Below are 26,907 nucleotides of genomic sequence, written 5' to 3' on the forward strand. Positions count from 1 at the left end.
AGACCATCAACACACAAAACAGATGCATGAACTCACTACTGATGTATGTATATGGTACATGCTATTGGTGAAAATACAGTAATTTTACATGTATGTCTGCCACCAAGAGGTTGGAATTTCATGAAACTGTGGAAAGAGCAATGGTACAGTATTGCTATCGTAACTGTAGTCTTATTTGTCCCCTCCTATTGCTTTCTGCTCTCTCTCACTCCTGCTTTTGACATGAAGAGTTACCCATGCATTCATTTTTCTCATCTCTCACTTTGGATTTGAAACGTAATTAAAGGTAACAAGTATTTCCTCGACATTCTGGTTTGGATGGTGATGATTATCATGACTTGAAATGTGTAAAAAAATAGATTATGTTATATTTGTTGATTTTTACCCTGTTGTATCAAACTCTGAGGAATTGGTGTACTATTACAATCTTAGCAGCTATAAGTTTCCATTACCTGTTAGCTTTATTAGCCTCTTAACCCAAGGGCCAGTAAGTAAAGCAATCAAATGTGGAACACCAAGCTCATTTTGGCCAGTAAACTCCAGATCCAGTAAAGTCCTCTAGATAGCACATTAATATTAAGTGGACTGCACTGTGACCTTCACCTTGAAGAGTGAGGTTCTCAGACCATCAACACGCAAAACAGATGCATGAACTGCATGATACTGATGTATGTATATGGTACATGCTATTGGTGAAAATACAGTAATTTCAGATGTATGTCTGCCACCAAGAGGTTGGAATTTCATGAAACTGTGGAAAGAGCAATGGTATTATATTGTACTATTACACTCTTAGCAGCTATAAGTTTCCATTACCTGTTTATTAGCTTTATTAGCCTCTTAACCCAAGGGCCAGTAAGTAAAGCAATCAAAAGTTGAACACCAAGCTCATCTTGCCCAGGCAACTCCACTTGCAGTAAAGGAAAAGCTGTGTACAGTTCTACATTTGGTCTTACTCCAAACTACTCCTTTAATGCTACAATGTTTTTGCTCTCAATCAAGCTCAATGAAGCCGAGTCTGATCGTTTGAATTCCTATTAGTCAGACTACCTAACAATTTTGATTTGATTTCCAGCAAAAGAGCTGACAGCTTCTCCAAACATTCAAACATGATTATGTTAAATGGAGCATTGCATTCAGCTGACACAACATAGGCACCTACAAATGATTTGTGTCCATTTTATTCCTTCAGCAGTTAATTGCTTGTAGGAAAACTGATGACTTATTGCTTTCTCCCAGTGTGGCTCAGATACGGTGCCAGGTAACGTCTACCAAAGTCAACTAAGCTGCTTCCAACTGGGAACTGTGTAATAGCAATGGGAAGATAGCTGCATAAGCTTTCTTTTTAAGAGTCAAACTCGGAGCTTTCTCAATTTCAGACAGCCCGGCTTCCTCTGACTGGGCTTTATGGGTCTGCAGCTCCTTTCACTTCAAAGGTAACTCTATATCCGAGCCGAATGGTGGCTGGGGGTCTTAAGAAGCCGTAGACGATTGGTGGTGGTTGGTGAAGAACCGGTCTGCATGCACAATATTTCTGGAGTTTAAGAGCAAAAAGACAATATCTGATGGTTGTGGGTTCATAGCAGTAGATAGATGTATGTATGCAATTCCTGAAAAACCAGGACAGCATCAGAAAGATCAGGCCAAAATGTTTGCGGCTGGGAGTTTGGAGTTAGGAAGAGCCGGCGGTTACTCTGCGGTGAGCGTGACCACAAGCAAACGAGACGCAGGAGTATCACCGGGAATAGAGGGAGTGCAAAGAGAGAGAGGGAGGGGGATAAAAAGCAAAAGCACAGTAGAAGTGGGGAGGATGGCTTAAAGCTCGCATTAATATTCTTCTAATGTCCCCGTGGAAGAAAGGAGTACTTGCGAGAGAGTTTGCACAAACAACTCCGGCTGTGGAGGCCCAGAGACGAGGCTAAGCTTCAGATCTTCAGTCATAATAGTAACAAACATGCTGATTATATTTGGAGTAAGGACAAAACTACTGTGTAAAACCATCTGCATATTTCCATTCAGTGCAATCTGATTTGCTGTTCAGTGCAGCTGAAGAAGCGCTAAAGAATTAGATGGTATTCAATTGAGAACATCATAAAATATCATCCCAACAAATATAATAAATGTAATAATGATTTGCTTCTCTTTTGTAGGGATGGCACCACATATTATACTACCCTCAAGCTTTAAAAGCAGCTCACTAATGCAATTCTGAGCTTGTAAGCTCACTGCTTATAAGAGTGTTACGCTTCTCTGGACTGTACCTGGCATTAAAAGTGGTTGCCAAATCTTCATATTTATTATATGCTCCAGAACCTCCTATTCTTTTGGCAGTACATCTCTACACATTTAAACGTGTCAGCAATGGGTGCAACTTCAAGAAGCTGAATGCAAAGCTTTGTCAGGTTGATTCTAGCTTTAGACCATCTAACCCATCAAACTCAAACATACCCAATACTGGTCAAAATCTAAAATCAACCAGGTTGTTCTTGCTGCTTAATCAGCTTAGCTTTACTGGTGAACCATCTTGGTCATGGTTGTCAACTAGCTTAGATTTGCTGGTCAACTAGCTTAGTCTTGTTAGTTTTACTGGTGAACATAATTGGTCTTGCTAATCTTGCTATTCACCTAGCCTGGTCATACTGGTCAACTAGCTGTGTCAAGGTTGTTCATCCTGGTCAACAGGCTTGGTCAAGTTCCTAAACTAGCTTTGTCATGCAGGTCTTGCTGCCCAACCAGCTAAACTATAAACCACAAAACATACCCAATGCAAGTCAACTAGCTTAGTTTTGCTGGCGAACCAGTTTGGTGTTGCTATTCACATAGCCTGGTCATACTGGTCAACTAGATTGGTCAAGCTTTGTCATGCTGGTCAACTGGCTTGGTTAAGTTGCTATACCACAAAGCATGGTCCTACTGAACCAGTTTGGTCTTGCTGGTCAATACGCTGATCAGGATTGTTGTTTACTTTGGTCAGATTGATCCTAGAACTCAAAGGAAAACATAAAAATAAAACTGATCAAACTCTAGATGTCTTGGTCTTGCTAGTCCTTCTGGTCAACATGTTGGTCAATTAGCTTGGTCACGCAGGTACCAGTGATGACCGGCCAGCTAAACAAACCATCAACTCAAACCAAAATATACTAAATGAAGCAGGTTAACGAGCTTTGTCTTTTTAGTCTTGCTGGCCAACTAGCTTGGTCTTGGTAGTTTTGCTAGTAAACCAGTTTGGTCATGCTATCCTTGCTGGTCAGGATTGTTGTTTAGTTTGGTCTGGTTGATCCTAGTTGTAGAGCGGCTAATCCATCAAACTCAATGGAAAACATAATCAAAACTGATCAAACTCTGAAAAAAAAAAACTGAAACCAGAACATGTGGAAATACAGGACCAAATTTGTCTTTAAGACCAGAGAGACCATCCCAACCCATTTTTTGTCTAATAAACATCCCATAAAAAAGTGAAGACTACTTTCCAGCTATCTATCTATCTATATTTATTTATCTCCCCAGCCTGGGTTGCAGTTCCCCATCAGCAGGCTGGAGTCAGGAGGGCCGTCCTGTAGAAAACTCCTTTGTTTCTTAACTGTGAGCTACTTTCAGATGAAGCCCATCGCGGTCCAGTCCAGCCCCTGCTCGCCCTGACGTTACGTAACGTCGCGAGCGCGCTTCTTTCACGCGGACTGGGCTCGCGGTTTAGAGAAAGGCGCGCGGACGGAAGCGGCGGCGGTGTTTAGCCTCGACGGTAAGAAGAGCAGCCCGACCAAAAGTAGTTCCGACCAAAACAAAACAAACAAAAAACCACAGCGAAACTCACCGAGAGCTCCGCGCGGGGGTGCGGACCGGACCGGCGCCCTCCAGAGTCCGCCGAGCAGCAGCAGGGAGAAGAGCGGGGGGCAGCGCGGCGCCATGCTCACGGCCAAGCTCACACACAGTCCGCGAATAGCCCTAGGGCCATGGTTCCGCTCGGGCTGGCATGGAGAGCTCCGCGCCTGGATGCCCACTCCCTTCCAGAGCTCGAGCGAGCGAGCTGTGCTCCTCCTCGCGCTTCTATTGTCCTGCACGGGGAGGGCGCGCGGGGGATTGAGGAGGAGAGGGGAGAGGTGGGGAGGGGTGGTGAGCGCTCGTGCGTCGTGCCACTCCCTCTGCTGGTGTAATTTGATGCATTGAATGCATTGAAATGTGTAATTAAAAAAGCATAAAAAACTAGTAGTGCATTTCAGCTAACTTTCCTACTCCACCATAAATGATGCAGCATTTATACTAATTTCAGTTTTTCCAAACTATGCTATATGCAGGTACTGTCAACGTACTGCGGTGCCCATAACCAGCCAAATAAAGCAGGGCTTATGGTTTGTGTTTTTCCTTCACAAGTAGAACAAGCTAGTGGGCTTGCTGGTCCAGAAGCATGTCAAATTACCAAAAGCTTAAACTAACTACATGTGTAAAACAGTAATTTATAGAGCTATTAAAGAGTGGAATTATTTACCAAAATCATTGACTAAAACTGATAGCAAAACACAGTGCGCAGGTTTTGTATCTGTATCTGACGGAGGGGTGGGTGCGCGCAGGTGAGAGCGTGTGAACTCGCTGAAATGCGTGTGTCAGTGTGACTTGAGAACACTGACTATAGATCATAGTGAGGTGGATTAAAAATCTTAAACTTATAATTGACTACACCTGTTGCTTTCCACTGAATTAAAAAAACATCTTTCTCTCAGATAAAGTAAACACAAGCGTGTTTCTGACTAAAATAAAAGCTTTTCAGGAGAGATATAAGTTATGTGTAAATATTTATAAGACAATACCTGACAAAATCTGTTTTAATGACGTTAATAAACATCACTGTGACAGCGCTAGTCACAGTTTCACCACATCACTTATCTAACCAGCCTGTACTGATTTCTGCCCCCCAATAATGCTTTCAATAACCTCTAATAGCCTTTAATAGTCTTCAGTAGCCTTTAAAAGACTTACCTGGCGGCCGTGGTGTGTCCACTAATCTCCGTAGTTATAAACATCCTGAGGTTAGCAGCGCGCTAACTGACCTGTTTATAATGTAATCCGAGCAGTGACTCCGTGTCGGCTGTTCTAACCTGCTGCTGTTAGCTGCTTGGGCTGAAAGATGAACTGTAGTGAGCTGTATTATCCGGTTAGTGGGGTTAAAACCTTTATTTGTTTACAGAAACAGTAAAAACGGACTGGCTGAGCTCTGTAGCCCGTGGCTGGGCTGTACTGAAGTAGTGACTGAGTGAAGAGAGCGGAGCTTGTGCTGCTGCTGCAGCTCCGACTAGTGGTTTGATGAAGAACTGCAGCTTCATGTAAGTGAGCAGTTTCACCAGCCATCTACACACAGCTCTGATAAACTGCTTGTTTTAATAGTGCACACTGTTGCTACCAACAAAAGTCACTAGATGGCATTACCATATATATCTTAATAAATAATAATAATAATATTTATAATATTTATAATAATAATAAATATATTATTTAAATTTTATGAGGCATAAAATAATAACAAGAAAAAAAAACAAGAAAATCGAGAATCGAATCGAATCGTGACCCTCAAATCGAAAATGAAATCGAATCGAGGATTTAGAGAATCGTGACACCCCTAGTGTCCACATATGGAGACAGTAGTTTTATGAAAAAATATCCTTGCTATTTGGGATCAGAAGGGCCCATTAACAGTCCAAAAACAAAATGTTAGCTTCCTGCAGTAAGTTAATAAACTATTTTCAAACATAAAATTGGATGAGATTTTTATCTGGCCCATTGTTTCTGTCAGGCCTGGCTGTAGAAACGTTTGACTGGGATTCCTGCCCTTGTATTTAATCAACTGAGTTTGATGTTGTCATTGGACACTAGATGATATGGGTAGTGCTTTTATATAAGGTCAAAGGTCAAGGTTTTAAAAAGTGCAGTATCACGGTGCAGAGAAGCTGAAATGTTATGTCCACTTTTGAGGACGCAAGGTCTCAAGAGGATATAATTGCTAGATACATCCAAGTAAAGGTGACTTTATAATCTAAACCTGTTACTCCACATTACTTTTACTGTTCTTAGAAAGAATTATGCGTGAAATGTCTGAATTATGAATATATGAAAAAAAAAAACTGACAAAAATCAGTTATAATCTAATATTTAAAATCATTTAACAGATTTGGTTGTTGTTGTTATTATTATTATTATTATTATTATTATTATTATTAGCAGACCAAGACATTATCCAGAAGCCGTTTTTATTGCAATACATTGTCATTGTTGTGATTCATTGCTTTTGTAAGTGACTCAGTACATGTGGTATTACTGTGGTATTACAGTGAACTACAAATGAACAGAAGTCACGTCAGAGCAGTGTTTCTCAACCCTGAAAAACATAATTTTCATGCAGTGATCATGGTTAAGAAACTGCTTTAAACTACAAACATAAAGTACTGGACTAAATTATGGCTATCCACTACATCCATCTTCTAGCTAACTGGCTAGCTAAATTAATTTTCATTCATTATAGCTTACAGTAAGTCCTGCAATCCTAAATTAACAAACATATTTTGAAAATAAAGTTTACATGGTTAGCTCCGTTTCCTTTTTTTATTGTTAGAAAAATCAACCCGCTGCCAAAACATAAAAAAGAAATAAAAAAATACTCCTCAACGAGGGGGGGGGGGGGGGGGGGGCTTCCCCATTTTCTCAGCAAAAACAGAAGCTGATTGGTTGATTGGAAAAACTTTATCTTTAAACTGTCTCCATGATTGGCGTTAAGTGATTTCTCATTCACACAGCGGTCAGTGGCCTGTCTTCTCATTAATAGCACAGTTGTGCTGAGCAAAACAATTCGCTTGTTTTACTACTGGAAAATTATTTAATTTAAAATTTTAACAATAATTATTCTCTTATATTTTAGAGGTGAACAACCCAAGATTTGGTCATATTTAGTCATCTTTATTTGTGTTAAATAGTCTCATTTAGGGCATTTTTTTACCCCAACCAAAGTGTCATAATCACTATTTACACAACATGGATCAACCTAAAATATACTGAATAATGCATTCTTGGAAGCTTTAGCAGTTTGGGAGAGGATTACTGAAGTGGATTAATAAAAAAACTAATTAAGATATTGACTTATTATTAAAAAATACCAAATAAATATGTATTCAAATATCTATAAAATCTATAACAATCTTGTATATATATATATATATATATATATATATATTCGCCACTGGTTGAAGTGCTGCAATCAGGGTTAAAGGTCTGGGGACTGCTCTGCATTAAGCTCCTCATTCTCATCTTCATCATCAGCACCATCAGTCGGAGGCCGATTACGATTGAAGAATCCAACCTGGGAACAACAATAAAAAACACAATAAGCAAATGCTTGATATAATCAGTGTGACACCAAGCTTAGCACAGCATCTTCTACTATACAGAACATTAAAAATACTGTACCTTCCAGAAGATGATGCTCAGCATAGCCAGGAGCAGGAGTCCAGCGAACACAGACACCAAAATCCACCACACAGGCATTTCTCCTGGAGCGTCTGGACGCCAGACCACACTGGTGTTTGTCTGGAATTGATAAAAAGATTATAACAAAAATTAAGATACTGAATCAGTTTCTCTGATTTTGCTATTTATAGGTATATGTTTGAGTAAAATGAACATTGTCTTTTTATTCTAAAAATGACAGACAACATTTCTTCCAAATTCCAAATAAAAATATTGTAATTTAGAGCATTTATTTGCAGAAAATTAGAAATAGCTGAAATAACCAATAAAAAAGATGCAGAGCTTTCAGACCTCAAATAATGCAAAAAAAGTTTATATTTAAGTTTTAAGGGTTCAGAAATCAATATTTAGTGGAATAACCCACTAAATACAGTTTCATGCATCTTGGCATCATGTTCTCCTCTCCACCAGTCTTACACACTGCTTTTGGATAACTTTATGCTAATCACTCCTGGTGCAAAAATTCAAGCAGTTCAGTTTGGTTTGATGGCTTGTGATCATTCATCTTTCTCTTGATTATATTCCAGAGGATTTCAATTTGGTAAAATCAAAGAAACTCATCATTTTTAATTGGTCTCTTATTTTTCCCAGAGCTGTATAAAACATGACACACTGACTGAGTTTATTCTATGGAATTAAGTGAAGTTGGGAATCCAACATTGTGTCAGCAATTAAATGGTTAATCAAGCTACAGTAATTAAGCAATGAGGCATCTTACCTCTGCATGTCCTCTAGAAAAGACTGTTGGCTGAATCTTGGAAGGCACATTCACAACCTCATAATATGCAGTAGATAGTAGGACATAATTTACATACGGCCTCTGGAGATAGACGAGAGAGAAAAAGAAAGAGAGAGAGATTTTAAAATTTCAAACTTTTATCTCCAAAAAACATTCTTATGCCTTTCAGGCATGCACAGAAAATTTATTTTAAAATGTCAGATTTACTGATATGTACAAATTACAAACCAATAAACTAAAGCCAATTTGAGCTCAAATGAAACACAGCAAAGGCTCATGTTTATCTGCTTTATCTATTATATATACAGTATCTACAGGGAGTACACAAGCTGTGTGTGGGCTTTTGCACATCTGTATCCACAATGGGTCAAACATGAAGTACAGTGGCTTGCAAAAGTATTGATAATTAAGAAAGCATCCCCAGTGGATGATGCTGCCGCCCCCATGTTTTACAGTGGGGATGGTGTGTTCAGGGTGATGAGCAGTGTTGCTTTTCTGCTAAATGTAGCGCTTTGGTCTAATTAAACCACAGCACCTTCTTCCATATTTTTTCTTCTTGCCACACTTATCTCCATAAAGGCCAGATTTGTGGAGTGCACAACTTATAGTTATTCTGTGGACAGATTCTCCCACTTGAGCTTGTGGATTTCTGCAGCTCCTCCAGAGTGACCATTGGTCTCTTGGCTGCTTCTTTGACCAGTGTTCTCCTTGCTTGATCTGTCAGTTTGGGTGGACAGCCATGACTTGGTAGGTTTCTAGAATACCTTTTCCATTTTTGGGTTGCTTAAAGCTTGGGATATATATTTTTTAATAACCTAACTCTGCTTTAAACTTCTCCACAACAACCTTATCTCTGATCTGTCTGAAGAGTTCCTTGGCTTGGTCTTCACAATGATGTTGGTTCACTAGTGTTCTCTAACAAACCAATGAGGCCTTCACAGAACAGGGGTTAAAATATTTATACTGTGACTAAATTGCACATTGCTGAACCCAATTAACTAATTAAGAGACTTCTAAAGGCTATTGACTGCACTGAGTTGTATGTAGGTGTTAGATGGGTGAAAAAAAAAAGAGTTTATTTGATATAATTAATTTATATTATAAGTGTGTATTATGTGGTATTGCTGTGTAATTTATTTTGAATTCTGTTATTTGCTGGGATTGTGGTTTATTTTGGATTTTGTTTATTTGCTGTGATTCATGTGCTGTGTTTTGGGTTTGTTTATCACGGACTTCCTTAAGACCATCTAATTACCTGAACAGCTGAAACTGCCCTTGCAATTAATTATTGATTTTTTTTTTTTTGCCAATCAGAGCAGCGGGAGGGCGCGGAATGTCTGGACTCTTATTTTAAAAGGGTGGACTTTTATTGGGGGAAGAAAAAAATCGGTGACAGCACCCGGGCAGGCAGCGGAGCTCGTGAAGGCAGCGCGAGTCGGGAGTGCGCAGGCCCAGAAGCAGCAGCGACAACGGTGAACTCGGCGTGCCGCGTGGTGAGGACGCCGTGGGAGAACGAGCCGGAGTGCGGACTAAAGTGGGCATCTGCAGCGGACCTGGGGGCTGCTGGAGACGGAGCATACGACGGCGGCCATTGTGAGCGCGTCGGGTCGAGCCATACACTGAGGGCGAGCTGCTGAAAGTTCTGGGTACGGTTGAGACCGTGCCCAGAGCGGTGTGAGTACAAACAGCATTGTTAAATTCAGTGTATGTGGCTGCAGAGCTGCTTTTATGAGGAGTATTACTCGGTGACTGGTATAAGTTCAGCTTAGTTTTATTAATCCTTGCTATGCTATGATTGAAGCTGATTAGCCCAAAGGAAACTGGTTACTGTTCAGCCTTTTCTGTGTCCTGTTAGAGCCGTGCGTGGACGCCTGTGGACTGAAGAGTGGGTTCCGCCTGCCTGGGAGCTGGTCAACTTAGAGACTGGGACACTTATAATTGTTTTGAGTATTTTGCTTATTGTTTTCTTTTTTTTTTGTTTGAACTGTTGTTCCAGCCTAAGGTCTTAAGCTAAGGCTATATCTATTTTATTCTACAACATGCATGATTTTAGCTGGGTTTATATTTAAGGAGAACAATTATAATAAAGTTTGTTTTTCTTATTTTGTTGTCTCCTTCGGGTTATTTCACTGGTATATACTATATTCCCTCCCATACTGAACCATTTAGTCTAACAATTGAGCTAGGCTAGTTCCAGGGGTTATTTGGAGTGTGTGGTGTTTATTGGTGACATTAAGGGCATGATTGTGTATGGTAATTAGATCCCTTTGTGGATTAAAACTCTCTGGGTAAAATCCAGGGTCCTTTTTCTTTTAAGAGGTTCTTTTGTGTAATTAATTTAAACTCTGTGTTTATAGTGGGTTTAGAGCCCTAATACACACACCCTCATTACGTCCCTGGGACAGCCACGCTTTTCTGGCGTAGTCGGCAGGATTTGGGAGTGAAATAGTGTCCAGTTTCCCGAAGGAGAACAAATTCTTTTTTTTTTTTTAAAATGATGATGCCAGTCTTTCCAGGGGCCCCATGGGTACCCAAGTTTAAGGGTTTTGATGGGGACTTTGTGTATTCTGATTGGAAAGAACAGGTGCAAGGGTTGTTGGAAGTGCAAGACTTAAATGAATTAAGAAAAGTACAGATTTTAATGGGGGCATTAGCAGGGGAGGCTAAGCGAGAGATAAATGTTTTAGATGCTGGCGATCGTGATACGGCAGTTAAAATTTTTCAACACTTGGACAATTTATATGCAGCAGAGATACCCCTTCCTGTTTTAAGAGCTAGTTTCTTTGGATGTACACAGAGATCAGGTGAGACTTTTAAGGCCTTTGTGTTGCGATTAAGGGAGCTTTTCTGTAGGCTGCGGAGGCGAAGCCCGGAAGGAACCCTCACAGAAGTGCAGCTGAAAGACCAACTGTTATTGGGGCTGGAAGATGGACCCTTTCGACGTGCTTTACAAACTTATGCGCGGAGGACACCTGCAGGAACTTTTTCAGAGTTGCATCAAGAAGCATTGCTACTGGAGACAGAGTATGGAGCAAACAGGTACGAAACTTCATGTTCAGTTGTTCGGGAAACTGGTGTACCACATTCTCGTCCTCAGCAGGCTGATTGGAGAGCAGAGCTAAAACAAGAACTGTTGGAAGAAATGCGAGGCCAGATGCGTGAACTGACCCAAGAGGTAATTAAAGAATTAAAACCCTTGTGGCATGAATCCGTTCCTGATGTTCCATGTACCCAGGCACCTCGTCGGCCTGCTATGGCCACAACCAGTCGGGATCGGGGTCAGGTGCTGCCAAATAGCTGGGATGTGGATGGGAGGCCCATCTGTCGACGTTGTAAGCGGCCAGGCCACTTCGCTCGGAACTGTAGAGGAACTGCTGTAGCGGGGCCGCCTTTAAACTAGATTGCCCCGCTGCAGAGGTCCAAGCGGTGGGGCCCACGACGGGGATGGATGAGGCGAGGACCACACAGACTTTTGTTGGGAATTGTCCTGTATTAGAAGTTCTTGTAGAAGACGTGAAATGTATTGGACTTCTAGACACCGGCTCCCAGGTAACCTTGATGCAACATGGGATGTTAAAGAAATATTTTCCTCATTATCAGATGGGACAAGCCCCTATCCTAACTCTGAAAGCTGCTAATGGACTTGAAATACCTTATGTTGGCTATGCTGTATTGAACTTTGAGATAGCAGGAGTACAGATTCCAGAACGAGGAGTTGTAATTGTGAGAGACGAGTGTTCTTCGTATCCCATGATCATTGGGATGAACGTTCTTTCTGCATGTTGGAATAATCTTTTTCAGGAACAGGAACAACTGAGACTCAAGCAGCATTCCCACCGAGATGAAAGGGACACGTGGTGGCGGACATTTGCGAGTTGCCAACGAATTGCTGCACAGGTACAACGTGACGGGTTTGTGGGTAATGTCTGGTCTGCTAGCAGGTGCAGAGTTCGGGTACCTCCCGGGAGCGAAATCATTGTGTGGGGGCGTGTTCGAGCTGGTAACAACGGCCAAGAGTATTGTGGTCTGGTGGAGCCAATGCCTGACCAAGATGCCGTAGGTGTTGCACGCACCATCGCAAAGGTAAGACATGGGCGAGTTCCTGTCCGCCTGTGTAATGTTCACCCTTATGATGTGTTCATAGGGAGATTTCAGAAACTGGGAAAGCTGTACGAAGTACAACATGCTGACGTTCATGGACAATGCGATCTCAAGTTATCTAGTAGTTCTGAAGGCGTGGTGGAAGTAAGTGTGATTGAGACGGTACCTGTGGGAACAGGAGGTTCAACTTTTGAGGTGAGCCAGCTAACTACTCACACAGATTTGACAACTTCACAACAAGCGGTATTGAGTCAGTTATTGCACAAATGGTCCAGTGTTTTCTCCCAGAGTGAGGAAGATTTTGGGTGTACAGATGCAATCCAACATTGCATACCTACCGGCGACGCCCTTCCTAGTAGGGAGCGATTTCGACCGTTACCACCGAATATGTATCAAGAAATGCGGGTTTTGCTTGCTGATATGCTGGATAAAGGTGTTATTTCAGAGAGCTCTAGTCCTTGGGCTGCCCCAGTCGTCATGGTCCGTAAGAAAGATGGAAGTTGGAGGTTTTGTGTAGATTATCGGAAGTTAAACGCTGTGACTCATAAAGATGCTTTCCCTCTCCCTAGGATCGAAGAAACCTTAACCACCTTGACCCAAGCAGAGTGGTTTACCACCCTTGATTTGGCCAGCGGCTACTGGCAGGTTGGTGTACATCCTGATGATCAGCCAAAGACTGCATTTGCCACGCCCCTAGGATTATACCATTTCCGACGAATGCCGTTTGGATTATGCAATGCCCCTGCAACTTTCCAGAGATTGATGCAGCATTGCTTGAGGGGACAGGTAGCAGAATTTTTGTTTGTTTATTTAGACGATATAATTATTCATTCTGCTGATTTTTCTCTACATGTACAGCACCTCGAACAAGTTTTTGAGCGCCTTAGTCGCTATGGATTGAAATTAAGATCTGATAAGTGTAAATTGTTTCGGAGGCAAGTTAAATTCCTGGGACATGTTGTAAACAAGCAAGGCGTGCACCCTGATCCAGAGAAAGTGGCTGCTGTCCAAGAATGGGCTACTCCCACAACCATCCGTGAGGTGAGAGCCTTCCTGGGACTGGCTGGCTATTATAGACGTTTCATTGACGGATTTGCTAAACTAGCACGGCCTCTGAACTCCCTGCTAGTTGGGGTACCAGTAAATAGGAAAAGTTCCCACCGTGGGATAAATTGGACACCTGAATGTCAGAATGCATTTGAATGTTTGAAGTCGTGCCTTCTCCAAGCTCCTATTTTAGCCTATGCTGATTTTTCCGCTCCTTTTATTGTGTATACTGACGCCAGCAGCCAAGGGTTGGGCGCGGTGCTATCCCAAATGCAGGATGGACGTGAACGTGTCATTGCATATGCCAGTCGGAGCCTTCATCCGAGCGAAAAGAATGATGCGAACTACAGTTCGTTCAAATTGGAGCTGTTGGCCCTGAAGTGGGCTGTCACTGAGAAATTTCGGGATTATCTGATGGGTTCTAAGTTCATGGTGATGACTGATAATAATCCGGTGGCCCATTTGCAGTCCGCCAAATTGGGAGCAACTGAGCAAAGGTGGGTAGCTCAATTGGCTAATTTTGACTTCGAAGTGAAGTACCGGGCTGGTCGTGAAAATTTGAATGCTGATGCCTTGTCTAGATTCCCTTGTGTAAGAGTCCCCCCAGGTGCAAATGTGGTGACTGCTGAGTTGCAGGAAGTCACAGCCGAACAAGACATGGCCATAGGAGGTGTGGACTGGCAACAAGCTCAAGAACAAGATGAGGAAATCTGTACTGTGAAGAGGTATGTGGATGCGGGAATTTTCCCCAAGGTCACTGAGAGGAGGGCTTTGCCAAGGACGGTGCAGCAGTTGTTGCGGCAGAGGTCCAGGTTTCAGAGTAAGGATGGACTTCTACATAGACTGATCCTTGATCCATGTACTAATGAGCCCCATTTACAGATTGTTTGTCCGAAACGGTGGCAGAAAGAGGTCTGGGAGCGTTACCACGAGGCGACAGGTCATGCAGGAGTAGAGAAGACACTGCTCCGCATACGGAACCACTTTTATTGGCCCCAAATGGAGGAGAAGGTGAGAGGGTTCCATTCCGGGTGCGTCTCTTGTGGCCTGCAGAAAGGTAAGGGGGATCCTAAGGCCCCACTACACCCTATTAACGTGTCCTTCCCTCTAGAGGTGCTAGCGTTAGACTTTTTGTCCTTGGGTAGGTCTAACGATACTTACCAGAATATCTTAGTCGCTATAGACATGTTTACTCGTTATGCATGGGCAATTCCGACTAGAGACCAAACAGCACAGACCACTGTGAAGGCGTTATGGTCACATGTAATCCAGACGTTTGGGTGTCCCCTTAGGTTCCATTCAGATAGAGGTCCTAATTTCGAGTCAGCCTTGTTCCAACAGCTATGTGAGGTTTATGGTATAACCCGTAGTAGGACTACTTCATATCACCCTGCTGGGAATGGCAGAGTGGAGCGTATGAATCAGACTTTACTCCATATGCTGCGTACCTTAGAGGTAGAGAAACAGGATAGGTGGCCAGCATTTCTCCCTGAGTTGCTGCAAGCGTATAATAACACTGTCCATAGTGCAACTGGGTTTACACCATCTTATTTGATGTTTGGCAGAGTGGTACGTACCCCGGTAGATATGAGTTTGGGTGTAGAAGAGCGACAGTCAAGAAAAAGTTGGAGTGGGTGGGTACAGGACCATCACCAGAAACTAAAGTGGGCATATGGTGTGGCTAAACAAAGGATGGATGGTGTGGCCAGTCAGTCTAAGAAGCAGTATGACCGTACCGCTAAGGCCACCCCTTTTCTTCCAGGTCAGAGGGTCTGGGTAAGAGATAGGAATAGACAGGGGCGAGGAAAGTTGTGTGGTTGGTGGGACCCCATGCCATATGTGGTGGTTGAGTTGGTTGGGGGTACTGGGGTAGTGTATAAGGTGAGGCCTGAGCAGGGAGGACCAGAGAAGACGCTCCATAGAAATGCTTTAAAGCTTTGTGTAGCTGAGCCCCATAGCCCTTTACAGAACCAGTATGAGAGTAGGGAACCAGAGGTGGAAGATGGGTTTGTTCCATATAGTGTTTGGACTGCAACCCCAATTGTACCAGCAGAAGGGACCGACGCTATTCCTATACGGCGTTCCACTCGTGTTAATTTCGGCCAATTGCCTGCTCGATATCGGGACTTTTCTTAGTTACAGCAGGGACTGCTTATGTTTTAGCATGGGGGGGTGTTAGATGGGTGAAAAAAAAAAAGAGTTTATTTGATATAATTAATTTATATTATAAGTGTGTATTATGTGGTATTGCTGTGTAATTTATTTTGAATTCTGTTATTTGCTGGGATTGTGGTTTATTTTGGATTTTGTTTATTTGCTGTGATTCATGTGCTGTGTTTTGGGTTTGTTTATCACGGACTTCCTTAAGACCATCTAATTACCTGAACAGCTGAAACTGCCCTTGCAATTAATTATTGATTTTTTTTTTTTTGCCAATCAGAGCAGCGGGAGGGCGCGGAATGTCTGGACTCTTATTTTAAAAGGGTGGACTTTTATTGGGGGAAGAAAAAAATCAGTGACAGCACCCGGGCAGGCAGCGGAGCTCGTGAAGGCAGCGCGAGTCGGGAGTGCGCAGGCCCAGAAGCAGCAGCGGCAACGGTGAACTCGGCGTGCCGCGTGGTGAGGACGCCGTGGGAGAACGAGCCGGAGTGCGGACTAAAGTGGGCATCTGCAGCGGACCTGGGGGCTGCTGGAGACGGAGCATACGACGGCGGCCATTGTGAGCGCGTCGGGTCGAGCCATACACTGAGGGCGAGCTGCTGAAAGTTCTGGGTACGGTTGAGACCGTGCCCAGAGCGGTGTGAGTACAAACAGCATTGTTAAATTCAGTGTATGTGGCTGCAGAGCTGCTTTTATGAGGAGTATTACTCGGTGACTGGTATAAGTTCAGCTTAGTTTTATTAATCCTTGCTATGCTATGATTGAAGCTGATTAGCCCAAAGGAAACTGGTTACTGTTCAGCCTTTTCTGTGTCCTGTTAGAGCCGTGCGTGGACGCCTGTGGACTGAAGAGTGGGTTCCGCCTGCCTGGGAGCTGGTCAACTTAGAGACTGGGACACTTATAATTGTTTTGAGTATTTTGCTTATTGTTTTCTTTTTTTTTTGTTTGAACTGTTGTTCCAGCCTAAGGTCTTAAGCTAAGGCTATATCTATTTTATTCTACAACATGCATGATTTTAGCTGGGTTTATATTTAAGGAGAACAATTATAATAAAGTTTGTTTTTCTTATTTTGTTGTCTCCTTCGGGTTATTTCACTGGTATATACTATATTCCCTCCCATACTGAACCATTTAGTCTAACAATTGAGCTAGGCTAGTTCCAGGGGTTATTTGGAGTGTGTGGTGTTTATTGGTGACATTAAGGGCATGATTGTGTATGGTAATTAGATCCCTTTGTGGATTAAAACTCTCTGGGTAAAATCCAGGGTCCTTTTTCTTTTAAGAGGTTCTTTTGTGTAATTAATTTAAACTCTGTGTTTATAGTGGGTTTAGAGCCCTAATACACACACCCTCATTACGTCCCTGGGACATAGGGGGTTCAGAGTAAACTGTCAGCAGTCCGTTTCTCACCTGTAAGAAGGTGTTGACCCACAGCCGAGCCGCCACCCTCACTATCGCTCTGCCGTCTCTCTGCAGCCCGTTAGCCTCACAGCTAAACACCACGCACGACTCTCCATCAGAGCAGTTCTGTACATATGGGGGTAAGATTGTTGGAACAGATCTTCATTCACTGCTTCATCTAAAATCAAGGTTATTAAAATAATTTAATCTGCTTTTGTTGGATACACAGGAACATTTAATGACAAGGGCATCAGTGAGGTACACTCTAAAAAACAGAGGTACGATATGAGTACTTTTTTGTACTCAAAGGTACACTCTTCATAATTGTACCCTCAAAGGTACAATATTGGTCTTTACAGGGTCAGATTTGTTCCCTCTGAAGTACAAAGTACAAATTTGTACCATTTATTCGGCCAAAAGGTACATTCAGTATTCTGTATAATTTTACTAATAAACAATATATATATATTAATTGCACATTTTTTATTTGAAAGCCAATTTTGGATCATCAAGTTTTTAACCATATTCAGGTGATGATAATATTTATAATCTTTATAACCTTTACTGGCACAAAAACCATGGTTACAAAAAAACATATATTTTTGTACCTCAATATAAGATACAGCCCCAGCGACAAGTAAAAATCTGTACTTATTTTTCTTAGAGTGTAGGATATTGGATAATCACCACCCTCATCCAAAGGTGGGGTTAAAAATATTCCTATTCAGTAGTCAGGTAGAAGTATAGATACTAGGGTTTAAAACATTTATTTATAAGTTTAACCATCAACGTTTACTCAAGTGTAAAAGTACTGGTTTCAAAACAACTTAGTACAAAAAAAAGTAATGAAAGATGAAAAATGCCATTAGCCCCTTTAAATTTGCCTTTTCCATATACAGGCTACAGGTATATATATATTTAATGTATTTATATGCAAATCTACAATCTGGTCAAGATAGAAGAAGAGTCTTGCAATCATGAAGTGTTATACTCTAGTCCCCTCTTTTGGTGCAGATGTGTCATTACAGATAGTCAGGAAGCTGCTACACACTGGGAGCAGAAACTAAATAATAATAATAATAATAATAATAATAATAATAATAATAATAATAATAATAATAATAATAATAATAAAAAAAAAAGATGCATTTGAATTCAAATGTTGCTTCTGAATTAACAGTTTTTTTATTTAACATGTTAAAGTCAAATAAATGACAGCCTTTATAAACATTATACACAAAACTATAAATTATTATAGATGTTATATTTAATGTCTTCATATGCAAATCTGCAATCTGGTCAAGATACTAACAGGGATGGAGTCTGGGGATCATGAAGTTTTATACTCTAGCCCCCTCTTTGGGTGAAGATGTGTAATTACAGATAATCAGGAAACTGCTATAATAATAATAATAATAATAATAATAATAATAATAATAATAATAATAATAATAATAATAATTTAAAAGTTTAATTGATATACAACCTTTCACCAACCCAAAAAAATACAAATTGGGGGAAAAATAATAAAGATGATAAATTATAAAAATTGAAGTTAATGGATGAAAACTGCCTATATAGCAATATGTTCACATGTCCTTGCACACTACAATAATATTATGTACACATAATAAATGAAACTAAAGGTTTGGAGGACAACACTTATGGTAAAATGAACAGCTGTATTTTACTGTAGATGGGATACAGGGGTTGGACAATGAAACTGAAACACCTGGTTTTAGACCACAATAATTTATTGTGGTGACGGACAGTTCTGGTGGAAACAGGAGGGTTGAGGTGCACATTGAATTCTGCCGTGATTTGATCAGCCGTGGTTTTATGTTTCCTGGATACAATCCGGGTTAGCACCCGAACATCCCTTTCAGACAGCTTCCTCTTACAGCGTCCACAGTTAATCCTGTTGGATGTGGTTGGTCCTTCTTGGTGGTATGCTGACATTACCCTGGATACCGTGGCTCTTGATACTTGATCACAAAGACTTGCTGTCTTGGTCACAGATGCTCCAGCAAGACGTGCACCAACAATTTGTCCTCTTTTGAACTCTGGTATGTCACCCGTAATGTTGTGTGCATTGCAATATTTTGAGCAAAACTGTGCTCTTACCCTGCTAATTCAACATTCACACTCTGCTCTTACTGGTGCAATAATGTGCAATTAATGAAGATTGAACACCAGGCTGCTCCAATTTAGCCTTGATGAAACCTCCCACACTAAAATGACAGGTGTTTCAGTTTCATTGTTCAACCACTGTATTTAATGTATTTATGGGCAAATCTGCAATCTGGTCAAGATACTACCAGGGATGGAGTCAGGCAATCATGAAGTTTTATAGTCTAGCCCCCTCTTCTGTTGTAGATGTGTAATTACAGCTTATAAAGTTACTAAGTTAGTAGGCCAAAGCTGCTACACAATGAAAGTAGAAACTAAATGCTTATAATAAAAAAATAATGATAATAACAATAAGCTTAATTTATATACAACCTTTCACCAACACAAAGATAATAATTCATAATTAAGATGATAAATAGTAAAAATTAAAGATCATGGATATAAATTGCCAATAGCAATATGTTCACATGCCCTTGCACACTACAATAATATTATGTACACTCTAATACATACTCTAGGGATTTACTTACTTACTTACCTACTTACTTAAAGTATTATCTCTACACTGTTTTAGAAGCTGGAGCTGGATGGAAATGCCATAGCTTCTTACCACGTGGACAGTCTCTCTGTGCTGCTGAACAGGCTGGTCTCCCTCTTCCTGCTGCCGCTGGACGTCCCGTTTGTTGAGATGGTGAATAATGTCCTCAGTAATGTTCGTGGACTCTGTCTTCACTAACTATGGATCAGATCAGAAACAGTAAAAGACGCTTTAACAGAGTTAAAAAATCCACACTGCACTAGTGAATCTCAAAAATTTGAATATCACTGAAAAGTTACTTTATATCAGTAATTCAGTTCAAATGTTAAACTCTTGGGTACCACTTTAAAATAAGACTACCTTTATAAAGGGTTTATAAATGGTTCACAATTAGTTTATTAATGTTTACTAATTAGGTTGTAAATGCCTTAAAATCATTAATAATCAGTTATAACACATACGTAGAAAGAGCAACAATATAGATGGCTGTGGGTTCACTATTTGGCAAACAACAGGTGTGAGAATATTTCACCTTTTTAATTTAAATTCATTTTTAATCATCTTTTTACTCATTTTTGATGTATCCAAAAAAACTGTTTTGCTCAGAAGATTCTTTGAATAAAATCTGACGGAACTACAATTTTTGGACCGGATCTCCTTTTCTTCTTTATGACGTATCACGCCAGATACATCAGAATTCGAACAGTAGATCAATAATCTTTCAATTATTGATTGAAAGATTATTGATCTAATGTTCGAATTGTGATGTTGTGAGTTTTTTTGGGTACATCACAAATTAAGTAAAAAGATGATTAAAAATGTAATTAAAATAAAAAGGTGAAAATAAAAGGAAAATCCAACAGGTGAGGAAAAGTTAGGGATTCCAGAGTTCTCGGCTGTGTCTACGGGACCTGTGGCTCTCTAGTCCCTCTCGGGAGAAGCTCTCCTGCCCCACTCAACTTGTGCTGATTGACATCCCCTTTGGATAATGAATGGTATTTTTCTCCAGGCTTTATCGTATTTCAGGTCATTGTTGCCCTTTCTACGTATGTGTTATAACTGATTATTAATGATATTTAAGGGATTTACAACCTAATTACTAACCATTAATAAACTAATTGTAAACCATTTAAAAACCCTTTATAAAGGTAGACTTTTTTTAAGGTGGTACCAACTCTTGTATAAGTGTATTACACACAGATCTATAATCTATTTTAAACATTTATTTCTTTTATTGTTGATGATTATATGGCTTACAGCCAATGAAAACTCAATGCAAAATCAGTGTCTCAGAAAATTTTAAAGTTATATAAGACCCAATTGATACTTTTGGCAGTGTGGGCAGTGTGCCAATTCCTGCTGGAAAATAAAATCTGCATCTCCTTAAAAGTTGTCAGTAGCAGAGGGAAGAAGCATGAAGTGCTGTAAGATTTTGTGGGAAAACAAAACTGTACTGACTTTAGACTTGATAATAAAACACAGTGAATCAACACCACATTTTTTTTTTGCCACATTTTAAGTTGCTATGATATTTAGATCAGGAGAATATCAGAAAACAATAGATTCTAAAACCTGAAACCCTAATGTCATCAGTGTACAGCAAAAGAAGATTTTCTCTGTATTTTGTGTTATGGTTGAGATAAGACATTTTATTCATATTTATAAAAAAAAAACATTGTAAATATACACTATTGTTTAGGATTAGAGTTTAAAATTGTGCTGTACAGCAGGTAATAGAAGGCTTCAGCCAGTAGGTGTCTCTCTCTTACCCCGCGTGGATCGATGCTGTAGTTGGTGCTGCAGGAGAGCAGCTCCTCGGATGCGCTGGTAAACACATAGAGCAGGTAGGATCCGTTCTGCTGTACTGGGAAATGCAGCTGCAGTCTGGCATTCACTGGACTGGGCCCTTTGTTCCTTAACTGAAAGCAGAAGAGAAGAGGAACCAGGATAAACGACAGTGTAAGAAGTTAAGAGCTCGAAACAAATCATGAGAGACACTACAGCATAATAAATGGTATTTTTTCCCAGGTGTTATCATATTACTCATATTTCTGCCAATATAGCTACAGTAGGTCACCCATTCAGCTGCTACTCAGATATATATCGCCTATCACAGGTGATGCCACAACAAAAGGAGGACTGGCACACGCCTCCAACACATGTGAAGTCCAACACCGCCTCTTTTTGGAAAGCGCAGCAATTTGGTTCCAATACATCAGCTCACAGACGCAGCCTTGTGCTGATCGACATCACCCTTTTGAGTGATGTAGGGAGAGAGAGCGCCATCTACCCACCACGACAGAGCAAGTCATATTGTGCTCTGTCAGGGCTCTGGCAGCTGATGGCAAGCTGAAGAAGAACCCCCACTTGCGCAAATGCCATAAAATGCCATAAATACCGTAAATGTCTGTACACAAGTTTACTGAGTAATTGAGTAATAAAAATGTATTGATGCAGCCTACATACATATAGAACTTATATATAGAATCTAGTAAATAATGCTTAATGAATAGTTAAAACCTAGCATTATTATTATAACTGAAAAGGTCATGGAATTTGAAAATAGCTATTTCCAGGCCTGGATAAGTTTTGGAAAAGTCATAAAAATTTGGTCTACAAATCTTTGTGTTTCCGTTTATTGATGGAGAAAATTTATTTTGAGCTTACAAATAAATAAATCAGCTTAGAGTTAATTCAGTAATTTAACCCTAAACAATGGAGCTCTCAGAAGCTGACACACATTTTATTATCAAATATTGAGTCTGTTTCATTGTAGACCTACTATAATCCATTTCGATCATAGCTTTAGTTGACTTTTGGTTTTATTGTCCATGTCTTCACTGATGTTTTGCCTTAAAGAATGGAAAATCATGAAAAAATCATGGGAATTTAGTGGTTAAAAAGTGTATGAACCCTGGTATTAACACATGTATTGTATGTTGGACTGTGTGGAAGGTGTGGTGATACCTCATACACATGCTCTATGAGTGGACCCACATCCTCCAGATCCTGTGGAAAAGGCTTCGGCTCCCATTTGGCGATGGGGAGGACGCATTCAGTGGGAGAAGACACTCTAAAATAAAAACCAAATACTATTACTGTTCTAAAATACAAATACTATTCTAAAATAGAAATCAAATTTAAACAGTTTTCACTTATTGCAAATGGTGTATGTAGCGTTCAGCTGCTAAATAATGGATACTTATAGCAACAAGTTTAAAAAAACCTTATATTACATTATTATGAAATGAGATGCAGTAAAAATATAGGCGAAATTCAGGCATCACATTTTTTTGCACCAGGAGTGGCATACAGTTATCCAAAAGCAGTATGTAAGACTGGTGGAGGAGAACATGCCAAGATGTATGAAAACTGTGATTTTAAATCCAGGGTTATTCTACCAAATATTGATTTCTGAACTTTTAAAACTTTATAAATATGAACTTGTTTTCTTTCCTCTGCATTCTTCTTTTTTGTTATTTCAGCCATTTCTCATTTTCTGCAAATAAATGCTCTAAATGACAATATTTTTATTTGGAATTTGGAAGAAGGTTGTCCATAGTTTATAGAATAAAACAACAATGTTCATTTTACTCAAACATTTACTTATACATAGCAAAATCAGAGAAACTGATTCAGAAACTGAAGTGGTCTCTTATTTTTTTCTAGAGCTGTAAATCCCATATTAGTCTGTTCCTGTTGTAAAAGTATGGCCTATTATCTCCGACTTTATGTGGTTTCTTCTTGGCTTTATGATTGTCTTTCCCATAAACAGCCTTAAAATGTTACTTATGATTCACGTTCTACCACCTCCAGCCTCCTGGTGTCACAGCAGCAGGTTCAAATCAAAAAGCTGTTAAAGAAAAGACCCAGTTAAACTCACTCACCCACGCATCTCCAGAGAAGCCACAGCCTGCACATTAATCCGAACTTCCACTGGGTTGCTGTCTGGGTTCTTACTGTTCTTACTGCAGACATTGTAGGAGGAGGAGGAGGAGAAGGACAGACGTTCAAAGCAGTGCTGGTTCATTCAAGTCAGAATAAAATACATTTGAAAGTGGACGCTGTGCAAACAAACTGAATTCTAATATGCTATCCACCATCAAAGCGCTGTGGCGGATAAAAGGAAGTTCTTGCCTTTTAATTTGTAAATGGAAGGACACATGGGTCTCGACCTCGTCCAGCCCACCCATGCTGAAGAATAGACCTGCCTGGAGCTAAAAGAAGTTCAAAGACGAAGAAGAGTATTGACAGAAAGTTCCAGAAATTCAGACAAAGTGACCAAAAAGGAAAGCATATAAAAACACTGAGTAAATTCATAAATTCATATATAAATATTCGTTTTTTACCTTCTGGCCAGCCTTCATTGGGTTGCCCAAGTCACACACCACGATAACTGACCCGTTGTCCTTTTTTGGAGCACACAGTAGCCGAGTGAAGCCCTGCAAAAGGAAAAGGAGGAAAACAAACCATAAAGGTACAGCTCTGGAAAAAATTAAGAGACCACTTCTGTTTCTGAATTAGTTTCTCTAATTTAGCTATTTATAGGTTTATGTTTGAGTAAAATGAACATTGTTGATTTATTCTATGAACTACAGACAACATTTCTCCCAAATTCCAAATAAAAATATTGTAATTTAGAGCATTTATTTACAGAAAATGAAAAATAAAAGTTGATGTTCATAATGTTTAGAAATCAGAAATCAATATTTGGTTGAATAACCCTGGTTTTTAATCACAGTGTTATGCATCTTGGCATGTATCTGGCTGGGTGCAGCAATATTCTCATTAGCAGCTAACCGCTAGCACTGGTCAAAAGGTTACCTGACAGCGCCACCTGTCAGTGCTACACTGAGGAACTCTAAGTGTTCCAGGAAGTCAGGGCGATATTAGCGATATTAGCTAGCAGTGCAGCCCATGTAGCTTGTTTTAACACGGTAATCACACAGACTACAGGCCGATAATACTCATCTCTGAGCGGCAAATGAGCTAGCGCTAGGGCGTGGTTAGTGGGTAATGCTAATGCTGCTCCAGCAGTGCTAGCCAGGGTTAGCAGCAGGCTACAGGCTGATAATGCTCACCTATGAAGGGTGAAAGAGCTAACGCTTAGTGCAGTTAGCTGTTAATGCTAATACTGCTCCAGCATTGCTAGCTGGGGTTAGCAGCAGGCTACAGGCTGATAATACTCACCTCTGAAGGGCGAAAGAGCTAGCGTTTAGTGCAGTTAGCGATTAATGCTAATGCTGCTCCTTGGGTTGCCACCTTTCAGAAATAAAAATAAGGGACGCCCACCAAATAAATAGGTATTTACAAATATACGTATATATATATACATACATATATTATATATATGGACATTTATGGAAATAAAGAACACATAACTTCACATATTGGTTCAATACAGGATGTTTTATATTTTACAGGACAGGTGGCAACCCTAGCCAGCAGGCTACAGGCAGATAATACTCACCTCTGAAGAGCTAGCACTTAGCACAGTTAGCGGCTAATGCTAATACTGGTAGAGAACTAAACTGAAACTACTGTATAATGCTGTACTTCAGCAAAGTGGCCTTACTGCTCCTTAATATCCGACTGGTATAAACATAAGGCGCACTGGATTATAAGGTGAACTGATGATATTTGGGAAAATGAAAGGATCAAAAGTGCACCTTATAGTGGGAAAAATATGGTAAACTTCTCCTTCACCCCCATTGCGAGCACTGCTGTGCCCACCCCCCCCCCACGCCCCTTTAACAATTAAGAAACCGTGAATCCCAAGCACCGCTGCTAGAAGTCAAACTGTGCCGAGAACAGATCTGTCATTATTTCACACCATCCAGCAAGGATTAACTATAGAATAATGCAGTAATTGCTTAGATGCTTTTGACAAGGTTGTAAACCAGGCCCAAGGCATGCTTACAATCACATTTATGAACTTAATTGGAACCAAATGTTCTATACTTTATTGCTATATTCCTGTTGGCCACAGCAAACTGTTTGCCTGCTCTTGTGTTCTATACCTGACAAGCCAGGGTGTGGAAATGGGACCGCTTTGCTGACAAGAGCTGACAGAACTTAAACTCACATTAAACAAACATTAATACTGCATATGATGATACATTCTGTTCATTTCATGAGTTCCTACAGAAAATAAGATCAATCCTTATTGGTTTATCAAAGTATCTGAAAGCATTCATTAGAAGGAGTTTCCACAAACTCAGTAATAAGAGTAAATAAACTAATTTCTGAGAATTTTGTAAGCAAGTGATGATGAGGCCCTCACCTCCTTGTTACTCAGCACAGATTGATAGTGTGTTCTGGGTGGCAGACGCACATGCAGCTCTGTCTCATACGCCCCTTCCCCCCGATTCTCCGCCTTAACGATGAGGAGAGCCGGGTTTTCATCTCCAATTAGGAGAGGCTGTCTGTCTCTGTAGATTGAACACAGCAGAAAAAAAAAAAAAAAAAAAAAAAAAAGTACAGAACAGTCTGTCACTAACGCAGGGTGTCATATTGTTCAGGTTAGCATACTGACTTAGATGAGACATGAAATAGGGCTGCAGTGCTTGAGAGTGAAAGGGTTTATCATTTTGTACAAACTGACTTTTATGTTATTAGAGGTTTTGAAAAAGAACACGTTAAATAATAAAGACATTTTTAATAGAACTCCAATACCAAAAAAGGCAGAATACTGTGTAAATGTATTTAAATGTAATTAAAAACAGAATGCAATCATTTGCAAATCTCATAGAACCATATTGGCACATTTTTCTTATTATTGTTTTTTTTATTAGGACTCCCCCTGTCACTAGTAATGCCCCAATACACCAGGAGGGTGAAGACCAACACATGATTCCTCCGATACATGTGAAGTCAGCCACCACTTCTTTTCGAACTGCTGCTGATGCAGCATTGCCGAGAAGCATCACAGCGCGCTTGGAGGAAAGTGCAGCGACTCGGTTCTGATACATCAGCTCACAGACGCCCTGTGCTGCAGACATCACCCTAGGAGTGATGTGCGGAGAGAGCGCCATCTACCCACCCGGAGGGAGCAAGGCCAATGTTGCTCCCTCTGGGTGCCAGCGGCTTGATGGCATATTGGCACATTTTAAACTGAAAACTTGGTGGAAGCAGCGCATCTAAAAAATTGGGATGCACAATTTCGGGCCAAAAAATAACCATGACTGCATATAAAAAGAGCAGTAAAATAAAAAAAATAAATAAAAAGAGATTTTTTATATATAAGAAGCAAAATTGGGTAGAAGTTCACCAATCTGCAAAAACG

At 40.4% G+C, this 26,907-nt stretch overlaps 2 protein-coding genes across 2 annotated transcripts in view; both read right to left on the reverse strand.

Annotated features, from left to right (window-relative positions):
• fam171a2a (family with sequence similarity 171 member A2a) overlaps positions 1–4,036 on the reverse strand; it is a 96,844-nt gene extending 92,808 nt beyond the window's left edge. The window contains exon 1 of the mRNA XM_022664984.2: positions 3,812–4,036. Coding sequence (XP_022520705.2) covers positions 3,812–3,905 — 94 coding nt within the window. The 5' untranslated portion in view covers positions 3,906–4,036. The remainder of the gene's footprint in view (positions 1–3,811) is intronic.
• A 3,152-nt stretch (positions 4,037–7,188) lies between these two features.
• The window catches only part of itga2b (integrin, alpha 2b), a 54,223-nt gene continuing 34,504 nt past the window's right edge, over positions 7,189–26,907 (reverse strand). The window contains exons 20-30 of the mRNA XM_022665070.2: positions 25,906–26,053; positions 23,972–24,064; positions 23,760–23,839; positions 23,510–23,590; positions 22,590–22,695; positions 21,392–21,541; positions 19,695–19,820; positions 16,964–17,080; positions 8,225–8,326; positions 7,447–7,566; positions 7,189–7,339 (exon numbers count right to left, since the gene is read on the reverse strand). Coding sequence (XP_022520791.2) covers positions 7,244–7,339; positions 7,447–7,566; positions 8,225–8,326; positions 16,964–17,080; positions 19,695–19,820; positions 21,392–21,541; positions 22,590–22,695; positions 23,510–23,590; positions 23,760–23,839; positions 23,972–24,064; positions 25,906–26,053 — 1,219 coding nt within the window. The 3' untranslated portion in view covers positions 7,189–7,243. The remainder of the gene's footprint in view (positions 7,340–7,446; positions 7,567–8,224; positions 8,327–16,963; positions 17,081–19,694; positions 19,821–21,391; positions 21,542–22,589; positions 22,696–23,509; positions 23,591–23,759; positions 23,840–23,971; positions 24,065–25,905; positions 26,054–26,907) is intronic.

This window comes from Astyanax mexicanus, chromosome 19, assembly GCF_023375975.1.
Source record: "Astyanax mexicanus isolate ESR-SI-001 chromosome 19, AstMex3_surface, whole genome shotgun sequence".
Taxonomy (NCBI): domain Eukaryota; kingdom Metazoa; phylum Chordata; class Actinopteri; order Characiformes; family Acestrorhamphidae; genus Astyanax; species Astyanax mexicanus.